The sequence below is a fragment of the Dunckerocampus dactyliophorus genome, chromosome 14 (assembly GCF_027744805.1).
Source record: "Dunckerocampus dactyliophorus isolate RoL2022-P2 chromosome 14, RoL_Ddac_1.1, whole genome shotgun sequence".
NCBI lineage: Eukaryota > Metazoa > Chordata > Actinopteri > Syngnathiformes > Syngnathidae > Dunckerocampus > Dunckerocampus dactyliophorus.
The window spans coordinates 9,722,469-9,750,275 of NC_072832.1; the positions used below are offsets into that span (position 1 = coordinate 9,722,469).

A 27,807-nucleotide genomic window follows, 5' to 3' on the forward strand; every position below is an offset into this window, starting at 1 on the left:
AAAGCTGCAAACCTGCTGATTCATCACCACAATTAAGCACTAAGTTTCAAAGATATTGTAAATATAACAAAAATAGAATTTTTCTATAATATTGGATACTACAAGTTGTCCCTATTTTTCTTTTCAACCTCTCTGACAATTAAAAAAAAATACTTGTACACACACCGTATATTATTACAATTAGGATTTTAATTCTGTCAACAGTGAACATTCTTCAACAATCAACTGAAAGAAACTGTCCTATTCCTGTGTGGACCCTACTAAATTATATGGCTTGTGGACATACAGAAAGATTTTTAACAATGAAAATAAGAAAAGAAAGCATGTAAATTAGATGGGAAAAACATTCATTCATTAAAAAAAAAAAATGCATCTGAGAATTGTGCAAATGTATGACAATCACATTGTGGAGGTCTAAATATGCATCACATCCTCATCAGTGTAAACATTGAAGAGCTAATCACGACTAGAGTCCCAGTCTACATGGCACCAGAGATCCTTCCAAGCAAGCACAGGCTGAATAAGTACAAGTTCAACCTTAGAAATCTCTTTTATGTACAGTTTTCTAAAAACGTGAACTAAATTAGTTGCGTGTTCAGGCACGGGTGGCAGCAGAACACAAATTCAAAACTAACGTCAAAATAGCAGCCGATTCGACTTCGAAATATTACTTTTTCCAGCAAAGCTTAAACGCCCATGAGTCACATGATGACAGTCAAATATCCATTCACCCTGCATCCCAAAGCTTTAACCCGATGCCATATAAAGTATGTCCTCAAGTATCTCAACAGGCAAATATAAGCTATTAAAATACCACATATTAACACAATCAATAGCATCTTTAACAATTCTACTGAGAAGTAAAATCTACAATTATTTTTCCATGTGGCAATAAAAATCAGCACTGTTAACAAAAAAATGGCACAGGACGTGAGGAACATGACACAAGGAGATTACACACCAGTTTATCAAGTAATATCTTGGCCTCTGAACACCACTCAAAGTGCAGAGTTGTAAAGGTTGGGAAACGGGCAAAAATACAAGACAATCCCCGGGTATGAACACACTTTGACAGCTTAAAATGGGTCTTTGGAGTTTCTAAAGGGAGCATCTTTGGGTCCAACGTTGGCAGGTCCACAAGGTTCCACTTGGGAGTGTTGGTGAGCAGGTCCACTTGGAAGTCCACCTCAGTTTCCGGAGTACAGATTCATGGTGCTGGAGCTGAGGCCTCGGCTTGCTCTCAAATTATCGCTTCCCCGGGTCTGCCACAGAAAAGGGAAGTCTGTTAATACCAGGGGTGGGCGGATCGATCCAGATATTGATATTATCAATACCAGATAGTATCAGAGGGCTTTAGCCGCAAAACGGCAAACAATTTCAATGGCAGCCAGAAGTTGCTTGTTTTTGTTTAGCTATTTTGCACTACGGACTTTTAGCTAAAACAATTGTACGTAATAGAAGAGAAAAAGGGAATAACTATTATTTTGATACTGTTACATTGATTTATATTGTTTCATTTTAAAAATAATACGTCTTGCTTGCATCTTGATCCAGTGTTATATTCTGATGAATCGTGATCAATAAATTAAAGTTAAAAAATAACAAAATCATTCAATGAGCTTGAAAAACATCCAAGTAAAAATCATCGGTACCTGAGATACTCAATATCAAAATTTGTATTAACCTCGAGTTATTACCGTATTGGCCTGAATGTAAGACAACCCCAAATATGAGAAGACAAATCTTCTTCAATGCCCATTTTTGGGACAAAAAAAAAAAAGTTACCAAAATGTTTTCAATATCAATGAAATAATGATGGTACATTACTATGAAAAAGGGATATCATATTTGAGAGTTGTTTGTTGTTCATCACTATTATCTTTATTTTTTATTGGCATCAGAACTCCTCCATGTCCTGACTTGCCTAACCTTTAAGGCGGCATTCACATTTGTGGCTCGGTACAAAGGTCTGGACCAAAAGTAAAAAAAAAAAAGAAAAAATGGACCAAAGACGACACAGTAAAACATAAGTATGGCGTACAGTAAGAACATGTTTGGGCATTTCTACAAACTCAGATTTCATGAAGAAGCTTCTAAAATCTACTTTTAATGAGCAGTTTCCTGAACTCTGTCACACACAGAGACGGCAATTTAGATGCATCATTTTGTCCATACTAAAACTCATTCAATACCAAAGACGCATTTATACGTTTTTATAATCCCGAATGCCCGATCCCAACAACGTATTTATACGTCTTTTACGTTTTGTTGTCCGAGAGGCAAAAAGAGGTGATGATGCAACTTTTCCACTAATGCATTCCACTTCGGAGCGATTTCAAGCAGCCAAAAAACGGCCACAAGGTGGCAGAAGTGCATGTGATAAGAGCTTGGCAGGGATCATGTTAACGGCAAATCACACAAGGCAGGAAGGAAGAAGTGAGAGAGCGTGGAGGAGTGTAGCGTGCAGAAGGTTATGCATTGTAGGGAAATTTGAACGCGTGCACGTGCAAACTGCATGCAAACCGAAAATCGCAACTACTTCATGGCGTTATACTGTATTTGTAAAGAAATTGTTATTTTGATGTAAAACACCCCCTTTTGTGTGTTATGTTGCTATAGTTGTTTAGATATTTGAGCTGTCACAGAAGCAAAAAAAGATTTGCATCAAAGGGAAAGTCATGCTTGGAATGTATCTTTTCACAAAAAGCTGTTTTTCTCCCGTTTTTGTTGAACTGATATTTTCCTGAAACGCACCCATGTTCTACTGCTGATGACTAAAGAACGGAAAAAAGGTCAAAACAAGCGAGAGTCAAATTTTCTTTTGGTAGGTTCCATGTTTATACAAGTATAAGCCACAGAGAAAGACCAGTTAAATCGTCTAAAATGGCCCGTACTGAAGGGGTTGTCTGTAAAACGATGTCTTACAAAACATCGTAAAACCCACAATGGAACATAACAAAGCCGGTCGCTCACCTGGAACACCTCATCGCCTGTCTTGTTCAGGTAGTTCAGCGATGCGGCTCGCTTCATGCTGGCGGACAAACAATGCAAACACTCCCATTTAAGATAACATTCATTAAGCAGTTATTTTTGGAGATTTTTGGATCAAAGTCCAGCATCTGCATCTGTGAAAACGTTCTTACTTGGTGCTACGCGGCTCTGGAGGTCCGTTGCCCTGCAGTTTCTTGACCAGCAGTTCGCTGCTACGACGCAGGACATCTCTGAGTTTGCCCAGAGAGCCGCTACGCTGGAGGGCCCCGCTGCCGTCCTGCAGAAACACACTAATCAAGACACCTGCTCAACACATCAGGCAACAGACTCACAGATTCACATGCAGGCATTACATGATACAGGAGAAACACTTTGGCACAGACGAGTTACTATGACTTGTTTTAAAGTCTGCAGGTCAGAGGCACTTAAATTGTTCTGCATCTTCGGGAGTTAATGTTCTGTTCAGACTCAGATTATTTTTACATTATGGAACAAGTCGTCAAGCATCATTGTGCCATACTGCCGCATCACCAGCAGGGAAAGGTGTGAGTACATTACAAGCATTAAAAGTGAAGCACTGAAGTTCCAGTTATTGGTATCGCATTTAAAATTGAACAAATAGCTGGAAAACCAGGGGCGACTCAACATGAGGGATAGCAGTGTTTTCTTTTGCTCCTAAGCATTTTATACACACAATTCAGAGGAATGATTCAATAGTGAAATAAAGTGCATAAATAAAGCTTTCACCTCTCTGCCGGCAGATGATGTCATGAAGAAAAATAAAAAATATTCATATTTGTCCATTGAACTGTATCATGTATTTTCTGTATGATTCCAATAATGCTTTTCGCAAGTAAAAATCACTGAATTTGCCGATTTCCCTGATCTTAGACAGGCCACAAACATAAGAAGCGTCTCTTCTCGGCTTCGTACGCCAGGTCAGCCGGCCGTCTGAGTGCACTCAGTGAGCGCTGGATCATGGCGTGTGCCAGTTCCTGTTTGTCAGCATTTATTACACACCCTATGTTCCCAAAATGGGGTACACCAATTGCAATGGTGAATAAAAATGGTTTGCTGTGACCATACCGACTTTATTTTTATGGATGTTTCCCCTCGCTTGCGCTAACCGTCGTGAGACAGGTTAGTGTTACCCTACTGATGATGTAGGGTAAGGAAAACGGAGCAGAAAGGAGGCAGTGCATGAAGTTGTTCATTACTCTGTGTGCATCATGTGAACAAATGAGTAAGTTTGATGATTATTTTGTGCATTAAAAGTGTTTAATAATGAAGATTTCATTTGTATTGGTGTTCCAATCCCCATACGGCGCAGCCTCAAAAAGGCTTTATTGTTGGTTGTATTTTTGTACTTCGGATATTGCTTTATCATGATTGTTAAACTTTCCCCTTGTATTTGGTATTCAACTAATATGCAGACTTAAACCACAGCCATTGTGAGTGGACAAAAAAAGTGAAGCTGAAATTCAACCCTTTCAAATGGAGGGATGCCAACATCGGACTGGAATAAAAGACATGTGGGATGATTACTTATGTCAGGGAGGTGCTTGCAGTACTCTTCATCCTGCGGGGTGGGGGTGTGCGTGAGCTGGATGGTGTTTGTCACTGCCGCCCTTCCATAGAGAGGAAAAGCCAGCTCTTTTTTTTTTGACAGCTGGAGAGCAGCAAGTCAAATGCAAGATATTGTTTATGCTCTGCTGACTGACTGACTGACTGACTGACTGACTGACTGAATGAATGAATGAATGAATGAATGAATGAATGTTTGCCTGCCAAGACTGAGGATCACATGCAGTCGTCCCTTGCTACACTGCAGTTCCTACATTGCTCCCTCACTATCTCCTTTTTTCAAAAATGAATTAATGACCGCTGTTCATGGTTGACTATGGACTGTTATTAGTAAAAAAAAAAACATTAAAGACGAGTTATATGGAGTATTCTGGTGACTAGACGTCAGTAATGTTACATTGGTGAGACATGGCATTAGATTAGATTACCTTAACACTGCATGGAGTCAGCCATGGCATGTCCGACATAGTGCAAAAAAGGTTCTCCTCCCATTCCGTGTGGAAGTGGTAAGTTTTTGGCTTCTTACTTTGTCCTTCCCTACTCCATTTGAAACCCATTCTTAAGTTTAGAATAATAAATTTGAGGCTATCTAGTTAGCTCGGTTGCGTTCCCTTGTGTCCCTGCAATGATCCCGTAGCCTGCGCATTACAATTGAGCAATGTGGTGTAAACAATGAATAAGAGGAGTGTAAAGGTGACTTCAAGGGTGTTATTTTATGTATACAGGGCTATAATAGTGGTAATCTATGCGCTAACTCTGAAAATATTCTGAAATTCACTTATCAAGGTCGGGCCTGCAATCAATTAACCATGATAAATGAGGGACGACTGTATACCCAAGCTCACCAGAATGTTATCAGACTTTTATAACAAAGTATCAGCTTTTTCCTGGAGAAGGATATGGTGCATGTACGTCATATACAGATAAAAGGTGAGAGCGCAAATGTTTTTCAGGTAATACAAAAATAAATGAATGGGAATAAGAAGTATGTAAAAAGACTTTTTGTAACCAAAGTGAATGACCTTCTTTTTTCTTGTTATCCTCTTAATAAGCAACTTGCATTAACATAAAAAAACACCTCAAACAGAGTTTTTCCAAGTGTGCAGCCAAACTTATATATATAAAAATGTGACGGGAAAAGACCATTTTCACAAATGAAAAAAAAAAACTTTATTTGAGATACCAACAAGTGTTGATGCAGTCATCTTCACAATGCAGACTGGTAAACATGACGCAGTTCTACTACTAAGATGGTGCTACTAGACCTAAAAGCATGTATGTTCTTCCACATTGGAGAAATGAAGTCACACTGTTTATATATATCTATATATATAGTCAAGAGTAGACAGTTCAATAAATAAGCATTCCACTAACACAACATTATTGTTCTAATTATGTGATGCACATGGTCAATTGTATAGCTGAGAATTGAAGTAGACGTACAGATGCACTCATTGAAAGGAATGAAGAATCAATGCAAGTAGAACAGTGAAAAGCTGGAGAGTGAATGCACTACTAGAGTGAGTACAGCCAACGACGACACTTCCAAGATGTTAAAAATGCACAGTTAGTGAAACATGTGAAGTAACAGTAGTGGATGTTATAGATGAAGAAACACTTTTACTTTTGGTGGAACAGAACCACGTTTCACTAAAACTGATGTCGACAATGTGGACGCACGAGTCTATTCCAACGCTAATGTGAATCACGGCTTCCGCTTAAATAATAACAATAATAAAGGCAATAGTGTTTGCGACACTGATTTCTGATCATATTTTGCATTTCTCATCCGTGTGTGATGCTCCTGTTGGTCTCTGCTGTCACCGTATACAACATCATGCAGCTTTTCCTTTCATTCGCAGCCTTGTGTGTTCATGTATCACACAGAAAACAGTGCAAAGAGCAAGGACACCGAAGACAAGAAGAGCAGCCAGAGAATGAATTACCATGGCAACAAAAGGATTTTGTCATCTGACAGTTTGCTGTCAGAGTCGGATATTGGCAAGTCTGTGTATTGGCATCTATGTAAAAAAAAAAAAAAAGTAAAAAAAAAATGTAAACAAATCATACAAAATGAAATACGTTTTTTGTTTTGTTTTGTTTTGTTTTTTTTTTAAATCGACAAAACAAAAGACTCGCTTCTTGTTCTGGCCAGCTCTCAGCTTCCAACATGGCATATTTTGATATAAGCATGTGAAACTATACAGTACCGTAACCATTCAGGCAATCTCTTGAGATTAGTTCACAATATTAAACACAAAATACCTGCATTTAAAAAAAAAAAAAAAATACAATGTAGCAAAACATAAGATCGATCGGCTTCAGTCAAATAAAAGCGGGCAACGCGTGATGCAGATGCTGATTTCAGAATTGAAGCACTAATAGGAACTCTGTTGACTGTCCAATACCATGTTTTCTACTATGCCGCCATTTCTATTTTGTTAAAATAAATATACTGTGCATATGTGTAACATGGCAAAGCAAGTTGATGGGAAGAGGAAAACGAGGGGAAGGAAGGGAGAGATTCCACACACACACACACACACACACACAAGTGAGTGAAACATTGGGTTAGTGAAAGGAAAGGGTAGAGGGCGCCAAAAGACAGGAAACCAGGAGAAGCGGAGATGAGAAGACCAAACGTCCCGGCAGGTCTCAGCTGGACAGCGGACTGGTGTGTGACAGCCGAGGGAGGGGAGAGATGCTTTCTCTGCTGGGGAGGGGGACACTGGAGAGGAGCTGGGGGTGGGGAGGACGACAACACACATCCTTTAGCTATTGGTTGGGGGAAGGAGAGAGGGATGGAGGAATAATCTTGATGGCTTAGGCCTGATAAAAGAGAAAGAGAGAGAGAGAAACAGACACACAAAAAAAGGACACAGGTTGTAAGGTTACCAGTTCTGGGTTGGGTGATCCCTCATCTACTCTCAATAGCCCGTAGCGTCAACAACTAGGCCTGCCGTAATTTTTGTTAACTGATCGAACAATTTTCTGAATATTATGAGGGGGGAGATAAGCACAAATCCAGACTGGAACCTCCAACGTCTACTTCGCTTATTCATAGAATTTGGAGTTCAACCAGAAGAAGTAGGAAGTCGCACATAATCCAGGAACCGCCATCATAAGTGACATCAGCATATCACGATAGACTTCAGCCCAGCAGTGGATTTCATTTTAACGCCTGTATGATGTCTAAGAATATTAAAATGTACAGTGAATAAAGGTTTCATGATACTGGTTCCTTATGATACTGACTTAATATTAGGGGTGCACCAATTACAATTTCCCGGCCCATCACCAATCGCAAAAGCCTGACCTCTCGATCCCCCCCCCCCTTTTTTTTTTTTTTAAATAAATGGCAGTATACACCTTCAATGAGCCAGTCTTATTTTGTCGAAAAACATTGAACGATACTCGTGAAACAATACAAACTTGTTGTTTGGACTGCACATGAGGTAGTTCTCGCAAATATGAATGAAAAGTTTAGAAAATTGGGCTTTCCAAACCAGTAAATGATATCAGTTCCTTTTGTCTTTCATTTTTCACATTTTAAAAACAAACAAAACTTGTACAAAAGGTTAAAGTGCCGACCTGATTTGAGCCTCTTACCAAAAGTAAAGCACAGTGAACGAAAATGGCTGGTCGTCCAATGCCATGAACTCTATCATTTTTTCTCATAAGTGCTACTAAAGGTGGGCCGCTGTCTGGCTCTTTGCTAAGGCCAGTTTTAGCTTTAGCGTTAGCTTGATTGCTAGCTGTAAGCCTGGCAGAGCAAAATGGGACAATGGCTGACTTTCAGACCTTTGCGGCGGTAGGTAAGATCGGTGGATAAGATCGGTTTCATGTGCAAGGTCCGGCCAATCGCAGATCACCCTTAATTGAAGAAATGCGCACCCATTGATTGGCAAATAAGTACAAATAAATTAGAGGTGAACCTACATTGTGGAATACATTGTGTTTGTCGTTGGAGGTTCCACTGTATTCATTACAAGCTTGCATTTGTGCTGTAGTGTTATTTTATGCTAATGAAGCTAAACATGGAGGCTTAGCAGCATGTCATGGAAATAACATTTGTACACTGTAACTTTGCAGTCCCCCATTCTTTGCTGCACTTTTAAGAATGAGAATGATACAGCAAATGGGTCTTTGCGGTCACTGTGACTCAGCTGTTTTTCCTCTCCTGACTTGGAACTTGGCATTGTGCAGCCATTTAAGGGAGTATGCACTGCAGAGATGGACCCTTCAGCAAGCATCAGAACGGAAAATGACACAAACTGTAAAGTGTGCAGAAGCCTATGTAGGATTTAACTCACTGCATACAAATGTTCTATCCTATTCCTGTTATCCTCAACTGTCCCTGTGTGCTAAACATTAACAGTTAACTCAGCACACTCAAATATACTACATGTCAACCCACCCAAGCTTTATGAACAGAGTGAAAGTCAAGGAAGGGAGTACAATCCACTGAGTATAGATAGGAATTTTGATTTTTGAGAGGCTGATTGGTTGTCATGGCAATTGTAATCAACAAGGTTAGTAATGCAAAGAAAAGGCAAAGGTAAGACAACATGTAGGCAGGCAGGCAGGCAGGCAGACAGACAGGAAGCATCCAGTCAAAAGCACAAAAATCAAATAAAATCATGCATTTTAGGAAGACACACAAACGCAGATTAATAATCAATACAAGCACATCTGTAATTTCGTTGGCATCTACCCTCGCTTCTGCTATAAGACCAGATCTTAACAGTTTAAAGGTGTATTATAACAAAATAATTATTCTGATACTGTTAGTTCCATTACACAGTATGTGAAGGACCAGTCAGCGAAGACAAATTTAGACACAGCTCACGCAACTGAAGAACAGTTTTCTCATATTATAACCTGGATATGGGTGATGAGAAACATCTTTTAGCCCAAAGCTAAAAGTAATGCGCTCAGGAACAAAAACAAGTGTGAGAATGGGTGTTTTCTGTTGTGTATGGCTGTGATCGTGACAGATCCCATGCACAGCAACCCTCTGCATGCCACTGCATGTTTTCGAAAGAAGTGTTGTGTAACATTCGCATTCAAATGTGTGTAGAGAAGCACTCACATTTACTCAAGTGCTAGCACCCTCCTTTTATGTAAAGTCACTCACTCAGAGCAGCAGACATCAGGTTAATATGGCAACCGTGTAAAAGCACGCACACCATGAATGCGCATGTTTAAGGCTTTAAGTCCAGTAGGCCGGCATGGCTGCATGCATGCATGTTTCAACTGGCTGGAGCAGTGAGGGGTGAGGCTGCACACAGTGTGTGAGAGGCACAGGCTCGGCGAAGGCACTTGTACTGTCAGTCTCTTCTTCTGGCTCATGTAAAATTTACCACAGGGTTTCTAACTGGGACACTTATTTAGCTGTGTTTCTCTCACTGCACAATTTGCTACACTGAATGCCTGACTATACTGTATAAATGAGGAATACTAACACTCTAACAAGAAGCATTACACTGCAGGATGAACTGTGTACTGCATGCATGGGGAAAACTCAGTTATATTTATGGTTCATGGATTCTGGAACATTACAATAACAGCCATCTATATTAATTTTTGTATGATGCATTTTTATGTGAATCCCAGGGCAAATATGTATTAAATGTTGCCGGAGTGCCTCAGCTTGAGCCTGTGCCATTTTTTAACGGCTCCTCTTGTGCAGAAGCAATGCCAGCAAAAACAAGACATTTTTAAAATTAAAATGACAAAAACAAGCTGTGAACAACAACACAAACATCTAGCACAAAGCAAATCAAGATGCTCTCAAATACAATCTGTAGCCATGCCAAGACACTCAATCAGTTCCATCTTTCAACAAAAGGTATGTTGAATAAAAACCCTCCTAAGAAGAACAAAACAGCAGGGAGCTCTTGAACTGGTGCAGATTGACGGTCCCAGTTAAGATGTCTTTAGTTGTAAGTCACAATTGGTGGTGGACGTTTAGCATGGTGCGAACACTCAATTAGAAACCATTCTGTACCAGTCAAGACGCCCTGTAACATTTTCAAATTGTCTTGTTCTTCCAATGAGGGCCACGGTCTTTTATAATTAAAGTGGATCTGTACTCACCCCATTCCACTCCACGCCCATACTCACTTCCTCGCCAGTTTCAGAGCCGCTTTCATACTTGACGCTGGTCAGGCTCTCCCTGCTCCTTCGCTTGTCGCTCTCTGCATCCTTCAGAATCTCCACCACGCGTGTCTGGTGGATGGGGTCAATGCCCTAATGGTAAGAACAGAGAAAGAAAGAAATCATAATCAGAGAGCACAGATGTTAACATAAGCAATGTGATGACGGCGGAATGTGTGCAGTTGCATGGGAGTCTTCAAGTGATTTATGCATTACGTGACTTTTAAAGCAGTGAAGAGGAAATATTTTCTATGAATGTGAAGTGAGAGTAATGTTTCGGTGGGGAGGTAGAGGCTCTCTGGCGGCTATCACTTACTGTGTTGCTCTGGGTCCAAAGCAATGTAGAGAGAGGGGAAAAATATCATGAGATTGACTCTCCTAACACATTCCAGAAGTGATGTAATCACACTGTCGATTTGCAGAAGTGCAGCTGACCTGTTTGCGGGATCTCACGGCACACTCCTCCAGAGTCTCTGCAGCTTCAAGCTTGCCCTGACGGCGGTACAGGGCCCCCAGGTTCCTCAGTGTGGTGTTTACAGTGGGGCTGCACACACAGGAGACAGACACAGCCACGTTAAGTTAACCTAAGGCCACATAAGACACTGTGGTCAGACCCGATTTAGTTGTAGAATACATTGTGATGAGTTAAGGCGGCAGCAGTATAGCCAGTCAAGTCTGAGGTGCCCTTGAGCAAGGTACTAACTTCTCCAACTGCCCACTGTGCCAGTCACTACAAATGTGAGCATGTTGTGTTCACTACTGCAGTAAAATGATTTAATTATTATTTCAGTATATATATATATATATATATATATATATATATATATACACACATATACTCTTTGTGGCATTTTTGTTTGGTGGTGGTGGATTTTCCTTCCTTGGCTCAAAAAAGGTTGCGACACACTACACCATTGTGATGGGTTAAATGCAGTTTGTAAGACATGTACATGACACAATGAATAGGTGTTAAAACAGCAAATGTGCTCCACCTGTTGACTTTGCAGGCTTTATACCAGCCTCCATACTCCCCATACGGCGTGTTGTCCCTGTGCTTGCCCTGGAAGTAAAAGAAAAATAGGGAAGGCAGTATGAAGGGGAGGAGCTATGGCAACTGAGCTGACAACTTTTCTTTTTTGTTTGCATATTACAATTAGAGTATTTGCCCACAGGTGTTTTATGCCGCGTCTAAGCTTCCGCACCACGACAAAAAAACGTTTCACTTTACATTATGTGAACTAAACTGATGATCTCTCTCTTCTAAAATGTGTTCATTTTATGTACTATGGTTGTAAAAGTCACAAAAGGAATCAAATAAAGGTCCTCACCTTGCTCATCTCCTCTCTTTCCTCAGCATGCATCCAGATGGGCTTGTTTTCAGCTGCAGACACACACACACACACACGGGAGAGATTCGGCAAACTGCACAACACGACTGGAATAGACCACACAAATCTCGAGTCCGTGTCGAACTATTCGTGATGCATGGAAGTAGCTGAGCACAGCATAATGCCCTTCTAGAATGGAAATGAAATCTGTTTGTTTCTGTTAAATGTGTTGGTATATTTTGAGGGGCGCAGTGCAGTGTGCTGAAATATGAATCGTGAGAGTACATGATGGGGATGCAGAATTGTCTCAATACATAAAAGCAGTTGCAAAATGTTTTAATCACACAACTGTATTGACCAGAACAAATGAAACCCTTGACAAGTACAAGTATTTCATACATGTTTTTCATTTACTTTGTTATACTTTAAACAAGTGCAGCTGAGTGATGCTGATGTTGTGGTTGCCCTTCACCTTCACTGCCACAGTTTAAGTTTGATGATATCTTTGATTGTTGAAAAGTACACCTGTCACATTTTTGCCAAGAGAAGCTGACAACCTCAGTTTGTTTGCAAAAATAATCTAACTTCTAGAGAAATGAAACAAAATAGTTCATTTCAAACTAAAAGAGAATAAAATTGCCAGAGTTCAGACAAGCAAACTCTTTATTTCCCCAAAAGCTTTTTGTAAAGAGTCTTTGAGTCCTTTGAATGGAGATGGTGGGCAGCTGGCTTAGAACACCGTCCACTTTTTAACCATCTGTCCATCACTGCTCGCTGGTGTGAGATAAACAGTAGGTGGAATATGAAACAATAGTGGATGAGGGTTAAAAAAAAAAGACACGTCTGAGAGGCAATTTAAAATAAACCAGCTACATTTTGCTCATGTTGACTTGGTATTCATCATATTTGTTGTGTAAAATCATTACAGCATAAATGAGACCTTACCATCAACTGATCCAAATTCTTTCTCATGAGCACGAGTCAGAATCTCTTTATAAAGAATCTCAGCCTCCTTGTATTTCCCCTGTTTAAGGAAGCAGGACGCCTGCAGAAAGGACAGTGCATCAGTGCAGTTTAGTGTTTACATCAAATGGGACTAATGACGCACTCTGCCAGTCCCTGAGAGCCTTCAGGCATATCATCCTTCACACAACAACTCAGGCAAATTGTATTGCAACACTTGCATTTATATACACTCAACAGAAATTTAAATGTTTTTGCTTCCATCTGAAAGATTGAAAACTTTTTTAAATGTACACAAAAAGGCCTATTTCTTTCAAATAGTGGCATTCTACCAATAAACATTGGACAGGCTTCTTATTGTGGCCAGCCCAAGGCACCCCTGTACAATAACCTTGATATCAGCATCTTGATATGTCATAGCTTTGAGGTGGATGGATTACTTCCAAGTGCTTATTTAGACAGCTTTGTGAACAATAAGACAAATAGGCATTTTGGTAACATAAAAAAAGTGTTAGATCTTTGGTTTCAGCTCATGAAATATGGGAACAAAAACAAAAGTGTTGCATTTCAAGTTTGGTTGAGAGATTTAGAGCAACATGAAGCAAGTCATATGACAAGACAACTGCTGGTTTGTGTGCAACCAGTAGTAATTATAGAGACACTCATAAGGATGTGAGAGTCAGGAGTTCCATGACTAACAACCATAAGTTATAGCTTTAGAATTTGCCTCAACCGAATAGCCCTCAAAAAATGATGTTACGCAACAATGAAAACATCACATAAATCTCAAGGGCTGAAAACAATTATTTATATTCTTAAACCCTCAAACAGTTGCTCCACACTCCCACGCTCAACATTCAAGAGGTACGCTCTCACCAGGTTGTTCTTGGTTTTGGCCACATTGGGATCATCCGGGCCCAGCCTACATTCGTAGATCTCCAAGGCCCGGCAGTAGTAGTACTCCACCTCCTCATACTTGCCCTGATTCTGACACAGCAGGGCCAGGTTGTTCAGCTGTTTGGCCACATCTGGATGGTCTTTCCCCAGGACCTGTTGAAGGTCAAATACATGTTTTCATCATACACGTGCACCGCAGGTCCAGCTCTCTTTTTACATGTGTCTTCTTTATGATGTATGTGATCAGGCAGTAAGTGCCTTCTTCAGATATGTATGTAAGGCTTCGCTGATCAATAAATATAAAAGGAACCAAGCTTCCATGCAGACATACTGATTGTAGCATGCTTAGAGCTTTAGTGTTGTCTCTTGTGTTTCCTGCTTGCATGCCTAAAAGCCCAACATCCATTTTCAAGCTGTGCTCTCAATTAAACAATCTACTTCCCCTCTCATCAACGGGTGGCCTTCAGTGGGGACACCACAAACCCTTTCTGAATAAAATGTGTTCTTTTTAGAGATGCTGGTATTTCAGTGCTTCCAAGTGACATTTTGGACATCTTAATTACTTTATTACAATGACGTAATTGTTCACAAGTTTAGCTCTAATGTCAGGCCTTGACTGTAGTGCTGTTGTGCAAGCCTGGCATGTGGCCTACCTTCTCTCGGATCTCGAGAGCCCTCTTGCACAGGGGCTCCGCCTCCTTGTATTTCCCCCTCTTTCCATACAGCACAGCCAGGTTGTTCAATGTTGCTGCAACCTGTACAACATATACAGACAGTAACATAATATAGTAAATAATTTAAATAATTATTATTATAAAAAAAATAAAATAAACTTTAAAATCAAATACAGTTTAAGTGGCAACATTTTTACAACAATATCTTGCAACCTACTAATTTGTACAACGTTACATTCTTCTGCACACTGTGTGTATGCTTGCAGCCCCGCCTCTACCCACCGACACAAAGAGACTGTATGATTGACAAAAGGGCTCGCTCCGTTCATGCCGTTCTTCTAATGGAACTTATGTGCCAAAATGCCGAATCCAAATCATAGAGTGAACGGTGTTCTCGCCTGTTTGGAGGCAGGAGGCGAGGAAAAGAAACATGCATGCACACGGCAATATATTATTCCTTAATATATTGCCGTGCATGCATGCATGCACACGGCAATATATTATTCCTTAATATATTGCCGTGTGCATGCATGTTTCTTTTCCTCGCCTCCTGCCTCCAAACAGGCGAGAACACCTGATGATCCACCTGATGATCCATTTCATTTTAATTTATTGTGTAATTAGCTTATTATCGTCCCAGGCCTAGTGTCCATGAGACTTTTTTTCTGAACAAGAAATCTTTTAATCTCATGAGATCTTGTGTTACAAGATCTTGTGACATCCATAGTTCACAGAATAGATCATTAATTGAAATCTATAAATGTTTTTCGCTGGTTGATGCACTATAGTTGCAACATCTTGCTTTATGTAGCTGGGACAGACCCACAGCATTCGATACATCAGGAGACTGTACTGTACACATACTGCCTCCATGTTGACACTGCAAGCAATTATGAAACTACATCAAAGACTGATCTGCTTAACATTAACAGATGAGGTATACAGTCGTTGCCATGACAATGGGATTCTTACAGCAGGATGGTCTTTCCCCAAAGTCTTCTCCCGGATGGACAGAGCATCATTGAGAAGATGGGCGGCTTCTTTGTACTTATTCTGATCCCTGCATGTTGAAGATGGACATAGTTGAACAACAAAAGGCTAACATTGAACCAAGTGGGGAGCACTATATATGGAGTCATTTCTGACCTATAAACTAAGGCCAAGATGTTGAGCATGGTTGCCACATCAGGGTGGTCATGTCCAGAAGTTTTCTCCAGGTCCTCCAAAGCTTGCTTGCAGAGAGGCACAGCTACCTCATACCTGCCCTGAGAAGCATACTGGATCACCAGGTTGTGCAGGGTTCTCAGGCGAGCCGGGATCTCATAGCCTCCCTGCTGGGCTGCAGCCACCGCTGCACTGTTGTGTTGGTGCTGCACTATTGGGTAAAAATGCAACATGAGCACGAGGAAAAGGTCAACTCATTAAACACACTATCATGATCTGGTTTGTATAATGGTAAAATGAACACATTTGTTTATCTGTTTAATCATACAGGGTTACTCAAAAAGAACCAATTTCGTTACACAATATTAAAGAAAAGCAATAGAAAACTCCAGCCAAGTCACTAGTATTCTACTCACAATCAACTTTAATTTCCTGCCTTACAAGAGTTCAGTGTGACCACCACCTTTAGCACGGGCAACATCAATGCCATAAGAGAATTCCTCCCGGACGTACATCACGATTAACTAACTTGATGGCTGTTATTTGACGTTTAAGCTCATCAAGGTTAGTAGGTAGCAGTGGAACATAAACTAGATCTTTTACATATCCCCACAAGACAAAGAAAAAGTCACGCAGGCCAAGCACAACTGGAGGGCTGCCATTCAAAACTTCGAAAACTCCTCTTTCTAATGGTCACTGACTCATTCCATTGACGATGCTTGAGAACTGTGGCAATGCATCATGAAATCTGTTCATTCTTTTTGAATAACACTGTATAATCAAGTTCTAGAGCTGAGGTGAGCAGTCTTACTTCCTTGGCCATGCTCCTCCTCATCATTGGGGAAGAGATCATCCAGGGAGTCCTTTGGTGTCTCTCTGTCCTTTTCCTCCTGCTGAAATAAAGAAACAAACAGATTTTCTTACACGCAACAAATTCTTGGATTGCATTTTGAGAAAAGTTAATTCCAGGCATCCATCAAATCACAAGCCAACCTTTAACGGACAAGCACATTGAAGTGATTACGGCTACGTTTACATTGCAGGGTATAATGCCCAATTCGGATTTTGGGTTAAAATCAGATTATGTGGTCGTTCATATTACAAAAAAAATATGACTTGTCAATGTCAACGAAAGCGTCCGAGAAGTGATGTGCACACGCAAAAGCACATCACACAAAGGAAAGTAAAGATTGCTGCAGTGTGTGTTCTCTTTGGTGCGTTTGTGGCAATTTTAAGGATTTTGTGCAAAGGGAGTCACTACTTTTTTAACCAAATGATCCCGCGTAGCAGACGAAGGAGAAAGAGGGCAAGAATTTTGGCTATAGCAGTTTGTTGAGAACTTGCTGCAACATCTGTTCTGATGAGCATGTGGGTAGATGTCGGTGCTGGGACATTGCCGTGAGCCGTTTTACTGACACATTTTAAAAAGGATTTTCGGATGACAAGAAGAGTTTTTGCTTACACCGGGGAGTACCTTTATCCAAGTCTGGATAAGCACGGCAAAACCCGCCTTTCGATGACGTATAGGTCGCATATATGTGACCTGACCGTTCAGACTGCAGTAGCATCGCATACATATCAGATTTAAATCCACATACGAATTAGGCCTGAGTTGCATTTGAAAAAAATCAGAATTGTGCTGTTCACACTGACTTAAAAAAAAAAAAAATCAGATACAGGTCACATATGAGCAAAAAAAAAAAATCGGAATTGACGTGCAATGTGAACATAGCCTACATGTCTGAATCAAGAAACAGAAAAGCTTATGAAATGTATATTCCCTTTGATACTAATCACAATACAGTAATCCCTCATCACATCGCACTACGAATTTCACAGCTGCCATGGTTTTTCAAAATATACCAATTCATAAATCACTGCTCTTTTTAAGCACATTTTACGTATTTTTGGCGTAAATTAAGAATTTCCAAGCATAAAATGACTACATGAACTAATATACAAATGTAAGCCATTCAGAAACGCATTCCAAGGCACGTTGATATGTAGTATTCTAGACTGGTCACCAGGTGTCTGATGTTACAATAGCTACCGCGAGAAGTCCCGGAAGTGAGTCTATATTATATCTGATTTTCTATGACTATATCTGCTATATTGGGTCATGTGAGTGCAAAGGCGACTATAGGAGTGTTATTTCATGTCTAGAGGGCTCTAATAATGTTACAAAACATTTTTAGAAGGTCGTACACCGGTTTTCTAAGCTCTAACTACAAAAACATTCCCTTAATAAATAATGAATCCTACTCGTCACTGTAGGGTCTGGAACCAATTAACCACGATAAACGAGTATGTTTATTATTATGCATCCTGTTATCTTAATAAAGGCAGAATCTCAGCCAGCGCTGGCATTGGATCACATTATTATTATTACATTATTTAAAAAAAAATAAATAAAAAAATACCGACCGCTGTCAGGCTCTACAACACCTGCACCACCTGAACCATGTTGTAGTCAATATGTATTCTTTACACTGTATTCTTTACTTGCGTATCTTGCTTGCTGCTGTAACAAGTGAATTTCCCTGCTGTGGGATAAATAAAGTACAAATACATACATACATACATACATTACATTACATTGTGCAGGGGTAAGCAATGTGAAGTGTCCAGTGAAAATGGTCGACTAATATTAACTGAAAGGATTACAAAAAAAACACTATTTATCATCCTCAGCTGCATACATGCTTAGATCACAAGCACCCTAACTACTCAAATATTCCATTTATAAATAAGGAGTCCTACTTCACGGAAATTCATTTATCACGGTAGGGTCTGGAACCATTTAAACGTGATAAACGAGGGATTACTGTACAGGATTTTAAATATTCCTTCCAGGAGAATAAACTGAGGGCTTTGTTTGAAATAAACAAAACTGATAGGCAAATATGAAAAGATGTCCACATTCTTCCTTGGATGGAAAAGGATGGGAAATACATTTCTGGCTTTTGAAGTACACTCTTCACCCGCAAAAATCAGACTGGGAGTTTCTAAATCTTTGGAACTTACAGTGGGGGAGGCGTCCTCATCGTATTTCTTGAGCTGGTTCATGAACTCCAGATGTTTCTTCTCTTCCTCAAGCTGCGCGACATTTTGCTCGCTCTTTTGCAGCTTCTGTTGGGTGTTAGCCAGCTCGTCTCGCAGCCACTGGTTTTCCTGGCAAAGCCTCCTCACCTGCGCACGCAGCTTCTGCTTCTCGGACTCCACCGCATTCAGATGGTTGGACAGGGCCATCATCACCTAGGATGAAGATGACATGGAGACAGAAGGGTTAAAAGACACGTGATACATTGCGCTGCGAGTTATTCATCCAATATGTTACCTGTGCTTCACCAAGCCCAAGCTCAATCATCTCCACTGACTTGCGCAACAGGTTAGACTTCTCGTGCACCAGGTTGGCCTCTTCGTCCTTCTTCAGGCACTTGATTGTCTCCAGGAGACTGTGGAGGATGGAGTTGTGCTCATTCTTCAGGGCCTCCAGACCCTGGATTACTAACTTGGTGTTCGAGATAATTTCCTCTTGAGAGAGCTTCTCGAGCTTCTCTTCCCGTGGATACACCATAGTGGACATCTTTATTCAAGCTCAGGGACACCTGGGGAGATTATTGCAGAAAGTGGAACAAGTTATTACACTGCAGATAACAATACAAAAGGGAGCTACAGCGATCTACTTCACTCCTTTATTGCCTGACAATGAAAAGCCCTGCCCTATATTGAGGCAACCTTAGCATGTTATCATGTGACAGCCAAAGTGAGTGGCATAAAGCCATGTGTCATTACTATGTGAGTAATACAAAAATCTATATCACTAAAGACATTACACCATCAAGGTTGTTGGTATCTGGGAGGGATGCATATGGCACATATAAGCCAGGTTGTGCTCCATCTTGCAATTGTGTGCGTGCAACATCTGCGGTGTGGATGTCCTTTAGTGCAAAGCCAAGTTTTGGACTTGCTGAGGACTTTCAAAGATGATGACGCCATTCCAGGGTGTTCTAAGCAAATGACAGCCCTTTGGTGAGCGAGTGGAACATACTATTTTCTCAGTCCGATGACTCATTGAACCACATCACTTGTAAGCTACATGTACGAAGTAGCCCTGCCCTTACAGCTGGAATCAGGACAGTGGGTGTATGCAGTAGTTTAGCAGTGAGGATCAATTGGAGGATAAAAGAACTGCTGAGAATTATACGCTACAGAGTGGACCACTCCCAGTTCTGATTCTTGTGATTCTCATAAAAACAAAGCCATCAGTACACATACAAGCCTGAAAAATAGACTTTCTTGGTTATATATATATATATATATATATATATTTTTTTTTTTAAATGTGCGAATTGCAACTGAGCTGGGCAACAATTTGTCCCCCATCATGACATCACAAATAGCCGCACGCTTCAAAGCACAAACTTCACTGCCTTTAAATACAATATTATACTATCCAGTACTGGCAAACCCAGTATTACTCAAAGTGGGTGTGTTATTACTGATTATGGCTTTACCTTGATGTTATGCATGTCACATCAAGTAATCACAGAGGAACTCTGTCAGCTTTACAGGATGCCAAATGGCCAACACCTAAGGGCCAGGTTAAAAAAGTTAAAGAAAAAAAATAATCTGAGTAAAAATTTAAAAAGCGCTGCTGCTTCAAACTTTTTTCCTCCTCATTCTCCCTTCATGGACCTTCTTACTCAAATCTCCTGAAGAATGCATTATGCTTTCTGTGTGACTGGAAAGGTCTCTTTCCTTCGATCAGTCTTTCTTGGGTACATTTTTGAAGTAGTTCATAATTAAGTGACAGTTGCAAATCATCCTGTCCTGCTTTAGACAAAAATCTAAAAATGGGATTCTTACAAAAGAAATAGAAATTTGATTACATAGTCAAGACCTGTTCACCTGGCATGACACATTAGATATAAGCAGAACTGTCAGTACGTCGCCATCATTAATTAAGTCTGTCATAGTTTTTACTAGTCCTACAAAATGTGAAATAATATTTTCAAAGATAAAAGCATACAGCCAAAACCTTGTTTTTCAAAACACCCTTGTTTTCAACAGAAATTTTCACCAAAATTTTGCATTGGTTAGCGTATAACACCGCATGTAACAAACTGTTGTACGTTGAATGCACTGCCGGTACTTGTTTATTCAACCATCTTGCATCACACGCCCAACAACAAAAAAATTGCAATACTGGTAATTTACACAATACTATGGTACCCTGGAGGGCAGTGATCCCCAAACTTTTGGGACCCACGGACCGGCTTGTGTTCCCACTAACCTCTGGCGGAGCCGACATGTAGTGTTCTCATGCTATACTTATTATGCACTGTGCAGAAGAGTAAGACAGGCGCAACATTAAATGCACAAAATGAATAGACTCACCAGCAGTACAAGCCTGGAGTTTGTTGTGTGGATGACAGAAAGTTTGCTAACATGAATTAACTTGAGGTTGTGCACCGAACAAATATATGCACATTGATATATCGGCACCTGATATATTGGGCCGAGTGTGACATATCACTGATTAATCAATATCGGTGAAAATGTAGTCAATATATAACTTTTTTTTTTTTATGCAGTCGCTCCCTTCCTGTGTGTCTGTCTGATTGCTCCCTGTACCTGGCCCCTCCCCCTCACACACAGAGCAGCTCTCTCCCTCTGCCTTTAGTGCGACCACACGGGCGGGGCCCATCAAGGAGAACAAGCAGGTTTTAGAGAACGTATTTCAGCGCTTTAACGTCATATAAATTACCGTTAATTCCCTTCCACCATTATCTAAGACCGTACAGCGTTTCAAAGTGAAATGCAGGTATACACAGCGTCCCACTTCATACTTCCATGCAGGATTTCCAGGGGCTCATACATTCACAACTTAATGTAATTCAAATCCTTTTAAAAATGTTCCAAGTAATGTATTTTAGTTTTATTAGGTGATATGTTGCATGTTTTGAAAGCAGCTACACTGTTACATTCTTTTTTATTGTCCCTTGTATTAAGTCTAGTAACATCATGTTTTGCTTATTTCTTATTTTGTTTAAAGTCAACTTTTTCCCCACTTGTTAATGTTTGCTTCAGATTTGTTTTCAGCAGCTGTTTGCAAATACTCAGTGGCTGCAGGTAGACCTTTTTCAAAGGCTAATAAATATGACTCATTGACACTGGTAACATGTTTTTGTGACTATCCATCCACTTATCCATTTTCTGTGTGCTAAGCCTTTTAGAAGCACATCAAGTGTTAGCTGGAAAAACACCTCACATTAGCCAATGAATTATCACTTTCAGCCCAATGCAGACACTTCTTTATATTTTACATTGCTCAACTATACTATGAAATTCTAGGCTCATGATGAAAATGCACTAAATGTATATATTTTCATTTGACAGGCAGAAGGGAAGAGTACCATGAAGTGTGGAGGCGTTACGTTAGATGCAACATGTGCAGTGTGCAAGTACGCCAGGGCTCCAAGCACCAGCAAAGCAAAGAACACTAAAAATGTGTGGCAACACGTCAAAGTAAATCACAAAGAGGCTTTTCCTTATGTTAATAGTCTTACTGATGCAACTTCTTTATTTTCATTTGGTAGTCTTCTGCTTCTTTGCGTTGAATCGTATTTTGGCGATTATGAGAATTTATGTTCATGTACAGTATACTGTATATCCGCCCATCCATCTTCTATGCCGTCCATCCTCACCAGGGTCGTGTGGATATCAATGCTTTTTTTTCCGATATTTTGGCCAATATGTCGGATATCTTTTTTTCAGCTCCAAAAATCCCTTATCGGTCGGGCTCTACACATTAGCACTCAATAACATCAACAAGCCTTACCTTTATGCATCCCCCACAGTATCAGCATTCGGGAACAAATACAATGTGAAAGAAGAACAGGGAAAATACAGTCTCTGCGCTGTAGGTTAACAGAAGTAAATAACTATGATGCGTTCAAGGACCGTCGAGCCAAGTGGGACACATTCTCTATGAAATTTATTTTTTGCTAATATTTTGGAGTGTCTGGAACGGATTTATTGCATTATTTCCTATGGGAAAAACTGCTTCAGATTTCATACGTTTTGGTTTACCACAATTTTTCTGCATTTTAATTTGTGACTGTGAAAAATATTTACTTATAGCAAGAAAACCATCTATGAAGGCACATCTGCTTAAACATAAATGGCTCATGGCAGGGGTCCCCAACCACTGAGCCGGGGCCCAGTACCGGTCCGTGGGCGGGGCCGAACTGGGCCGAGGAAACCTTTCAGGCGCAATGATAAAAAAAGATACACACACAAAAATACATTTGTAAATAACTAAATAAAATTTTAGGTAAATGCATATCAATTTTAGAAATATGGGCCATTATTTTATTCAAAAAATAATATAGTTAGAAGTTTTCACGTTTATTTTGTTTGTTGCGAGTGTCCCACTTTGCTTGACAGTCCTCGAATGCACCATTGTACGTGCACTAGCCTTCTCTCACTCTGCACAGATTGTCAACTATACTGTATTTTTATCTGAGTTTTTTCACTTCATATTTGCTCCCAAATGCTGATACTCTGTGGGAATGCATAAAGGTAAAGTTGGATGACGTTATCGAGTGCTAATGCGTATATTTGTTCTGTGCACAGCTTCAAGTTCATTCATGCTGGCAACACTGCCTGTTAGCACACCTGTCAAGCAGCGGCGCTATAATCTTCTCTCTGAAAAACAAACTCCAAGCTTATAGTGGTGGATGGTGGGTCTGTATTCACTTTGTGCTTTCAATTTGATGTTGTTCCTGTCTTAGTTTTACACAATACATACATACATACGACACCCACCACCACCACCACCCATGGTCCGCGGAGATTTGTGGGAACACGAGCCGGGCCGCGGGTCCAAAAAAGTTGTGGACCACTGGCTTATGGTGCTTTGTGAAGCAAAATCCACAGTCGAGGGGCATATTTCACTTTAGGATCTTTTCCAGCTAAGCACTTGACAGATGAGCAAGTACCAACATTCCCACAACACATGGTGCATTAAAAGATGTTTGACCTCCTTGCTACAGCAGATTAAGTAATGTGGCAATGTTGCAATTAACTTACAAACCATTAGCAACGACTATATATATACACACTGTATGTGGATATAATACACACCAATATACGATACAGGGTGGAGGGAGAAAAAATCTCAAGCCGCAATCCGTGATTAACATTGGGAAAACAGAAGCTTCTATATTAATGAAACTTAATTGAGCATCATCGAGTTGTGGCAGTAATGTTACGGCTCAAACACTAACCTGTATCAGTTGAAGATCAGAGCCTTAAAAGTTCATCATGGAGAATAGCTGAGGAAATAACGACTTGCCTTCCAGCAAGAGAACAAGCACGCACGCAGTGGCTGTGCTAATCCAAAGCGATGCTTCTAGAAATGAAAAAGAAATATCTGACTGTCAAACTGGTAAAAAAAAAAAAAAAAAAGCGACAACGTGGGAGTGAGAGAGGGAGGGTGTGCTGGCATGGGGGAGAGACAGCCGATGCTGGTGCCTGCAGGATGACTATGACCTTCCTGCCTCTCCATGGCAAACAACCGACATCAGCTAAGGGCGCACATCCAAAGATGGCCCCGCCCACCCCGGGAGGAGCGCAGAGGAGCAGGTTGGATGGGGGAGGGAGCTGTGGAGATGCTGCTCCTCTGCACTCAGACACAAGAGAATGGGCAAGATGAGACACAATGGAAAAAGGCTAGATGACACAGTTCAACGCCCCTAAAGGAGCTTCGCTTGCCTCCGAGCGGACAAAATGTCTGGGATAAACGGGGAAAAAACATAAATGAGAAGCAACACAACCAGACAGATGGGAAGCCAACGCATTCACAACATATTACAGGCTCAGCACTGCTCATCTCCGTTTCGGACGGTCAGTTTTAAACATCAGAACAGCGTGAAACTGAAAAACATAAGCTGCATTGACAGCGATGGAGGACAATGAGGGTATCCTGTATTGTGGTACCTCAGTTTTCATTACTTAATCGTTCCAAGAGGTTAGACGAAAACCAAAATGTACAAAAAAGGTTAGGAAATAATGTTGATCCAATTAAAAAAAATATGAACCAAAAAAAAAAAACTTGATGGAGAATAATTATAGTTTACAAACGCAAAATAAATCTAAATGACCAATGAATGGTATTTATTGTCGATGCAGACTTCCCGTACATCCTGGCAAGAACTAATTCAGTTTGTCAACTTTTTTTATCAAAGCGGTGGTGCTTGCAACTTCTCTTGCCTCCATGGGGGGTTATTTACGCAATACGCGCACGCCGAGTCAGCAACACGTATGGTGCTTTTTTTTTTTTTTGCCGCTCGATTTCACGAATCAAACCGGCTAGTTTGTTACGCGCAATATTGAACAAAAACTGAGGCAACATTTTGCCCCCCAAAAAATTCACAAAAAACGAATCGAAAGGTTTCACAGCATGTGGCTGTTGGCCACAAAACGGAAGCACATATCATTGGAGTCCTGACTGGGGGCAGCAATAAGCCAACACCAAGTTAGCCTGTCAATCATTCTATGAACAAACGATACGATGATGAATCTGACCAACAAGCCCATCCCAGCTGACTTGGGCGAGAAAAGAGGTACACCCTGGACAGGCAATGACACATTTAGACAAACAGCCATTCACACCCACATTCGAACCGTCGGATTATGGAGTCGGACATGGGTTTAGAGTCTCCATATAACCTAACATGCATGTTTTGGGGATATGGAAGGAAGCCAGAGGACCACCAGAAAACCCATGCACACACAGGGAGAACACGCAAACCCCACACAGACACCTTCCAACCGCATGGTTACCGCCATCTGTAGATATCATTTTCAAAATCACAAGAGTAGGGAAGTTTATTAAAGTCTTTAAAGGTCGATGAGGAATGTGCTTTTAAAAACAAGTAGGATGACTCCCACTAGCTAGTGATCAAAGGTCACAAAATATTGCTGCGATCCTGACACCCTTGGCCCAGAATCCTGTGCAGCACAGACACACCTACAGTCACAATAAAAAAGTAACTGACGCTAAGACAGTAACTGCAAGGCAGCGACTTGGAAGCTTGAAAAAAATATACATGGATTTGTTTGTGACACGGTAGAAGGGTGTGGTGCGTCAGCATCACTAATTCTAACGTCGGCATTATGAGGCTGTAGATTATTTCTACACAAATAAGGGATATTTTGCATAAATAATTTGAGTGAGGCTTGAAAAGGAAATTGGAATATGAAAATCCCAGGGGATACGCAATGGGCTGGTGTCAGCATTTCATTTCCAGTCAGCTATACGTAGTTGCACATCACTGGGTGCCATCATTCACCTGTTTCCGGCAAGCAGCAATATCTAGAGGACTAGCAGACACAAAGCAGAGGCAGTCATCAAGGAGGGTGTGGCGGAGGGAACCATGGCGGGTATGCCACCCATCACTACAATCACCTAAATAGGCAGTTTTATCATTGACTGTATACACGATGGGCCTGAATATGTTTGCTCATGAGCACTGCAAGATGTAGCATATGTGTTCATCATAAAGACATTAATCAGAGATATATCGTGATGTTACTCGACGTGTTTCATGGTAATAAGTCCTATGTCCAAGAAAAGTAAACACAAACCAGGATTTGCTCAACACGTGAAATTGTCTATTTGCTTGACCATTATTACCTGCAGTTGCGTTCCAGTTGTTGTATCATCAGTATGCACCACTATACCAACGATGCACAATAACACAAATGCGGTTCTTGATTGGATCAACGCTTTCGTCAACTCGGCTCTGACGTGAATGTTACTGATGAAAGCTTACGTTATTGGCTACGTTACTACATACGGGAATGTGTTCGCCAATGTTTTCAAACGTAGGAGCAAAGCTTTTAAGATTTGTTCCGCTCTGCCGACAACGACTGTTGAGCTCGGCTAGCATGTTAGCATCACCACTCCCTGTTTGTTGCGAACCCGGGTGGGCGCTTTAAAGTATTAAAGGCTGTATTTGAAGCATGCGGGTTTCAATATGGATATTACATAAGTACATCACACAGATGCCGCAAAACAACAATAAGAATAAGTGAATAATTGAGAACCCTTACCGACAGCTAGAACCTTCGGCTAGCCCAGCCCCTTTAAATCCAAAATGTCTCTCAAACCGCAAAGTTCTCCCATCAGTCTTTGCGGCCAAGCCAATCTTAGTGACGTAATGTTTTGCGTTTGTGGCTTTCATCGTCTTAGTAGTTTTTATATTATATTTTGCGTTAAATATACAAATAAATCAGTAACGTGTTAAAACATATTTTAAGTATAAAGTATAAGAAGACTCGAATACAAAAAATAAAACGCTATTTGCATCGCGGAAAATACGAGGCTATACTGCCACCTGGTGGTCATAGTTATCCAGCGAACCTTTTTTGTTTTTTTACCTTAATTGCGTTTCATAAGTGTCATGTAATGTAAATAAGTGTGAATTGACTTAATGTATAGTATACAGGCGTGCAACGTTTTCTAATTTTAATATTTAATATTGTTAATTTGCATGAATATACTTGCCAACTTAGGGTTGTTTTCAATTAATCATTTTTTCAGTATGAATACTGTTATTCGCGCACTTCCGTACTTACGCTTCAATATGTATTGTATACTGTACACTGCGTACTAATTTCCGGAGGGCGCTAAATTTTCCAGTGCTGTCCCAAATTGTATACTGTTGTCACGCACTTACCGGAAATTACCATTCGAATACGATGATTGTGGGTGATTATGCTCCTTCACTGCACACTCACCATTTGGGGTGTGGTGACCGCAAAGTCCTGGTCCTGGCGGCGCACTGCATTTTGCCGTACTTCTCAAAATGTGAACCGTGTAAGTCAAGATGCTTAGTGTTTAAACTCGCACGGCACTGCCACCCAGTGGCCAGATCGTACAAGAATGAACAATTGTGCTGTAGTACCGCATGTCTTAAAATGATTACCGTACGTAAAAGTCTTCCCCCATTTATCACGGAAGGTGAACACGCACG

The 27,807-nt window shown here is 40.6% G+C and overlaps 1 protein-coding gene across 6 annotated transcripts; it reads right to left on the bottom strand.

The window, feature by feature from the left end:
- Positions 1-209: 209 nt before the first annotated feature.
- On the bottom strand, positions 210-27,647 carry klc1b (kinesin light chain 1b). 6 transcript variants are annotated; one of them, XM_054797902.1, is made up of 17 exons: positions 26,885-26,945; positions 24,055-24,179; positions 19,098-19,368; positions 18,785-19,015; positions 16,572-16,653; positions 15,743-15,971; positions 15,569-15,656; positions 14,576-14,677; positions 13,902-14,075; positions 13,008-13,107; positions 12,063-12,115; positions 11,727-11,794; positions 11,170-11,278; positions 10,675-10,827; positions 3,144-3,268; positions 2,974-3,031; positions 210-1,262 (listed from the first exon to the last, which is right to left on the bottom strand). In XM_054797902.1, the coding sequence occupies exons 3-17, from the start codon at positions 19,344-19,346 to the stop codon at positions 1,188-1,190; spliced, it is 1,896 nt and encodes a 631-aa protein (XP_054653877.1). In that variant the 5' UTR covers positions 19,347-19,368; positions 24,055-24,179; positions 26,885-26,945; the 3' UTR covers positions 210-1,187. The 6 variants fall into 6 exon arrangements, 4 of the variants coding, with proteins under 4 accessions (XP_054653877.1, XP_054653879.1, XP_054653876.1 ...); XM_054797904.1 differs by lacking the exons at positions 24,055-24,179; positions 26,885-26,945 and adding an exon at positions 27,572-27,647; XM_054797901.1 differs by lacking the exon at positions 24,055-24,179 and having other exon boundaries at positions 26,885-26,984.
- Positions 27,648-27,807: the final 160 nt, after the last annotated feature.

What these genes read in the sequence shown, in the direction of transcription:
- klc1b (XM_054797904.1), bottom strand. Translation starts at nt 19,346, where the DNA reads ATGTCCACTATGGTGTATCCACGGGAAGAGAAGCTCGAGAAGCTCTCT. An exon ending in ATGAGGACGCCTCCCCCACT is followed by an intron (nt 16,654 to 18,784) that starts GTAAGTTCCAAA and finishes TCTTTATTTCAG; the next exon opens with CAGGAGGAAAAGGACAGAGA. An exon ending in CTCTCGAGATCCGAGAGAAG is followed by an intron (nt 14,076 to 14,575) that starts GTAGGCCACATG and finishes GACCTTCAACAG; the next exon opens with GTCCTGGGGAAAGACCATCC.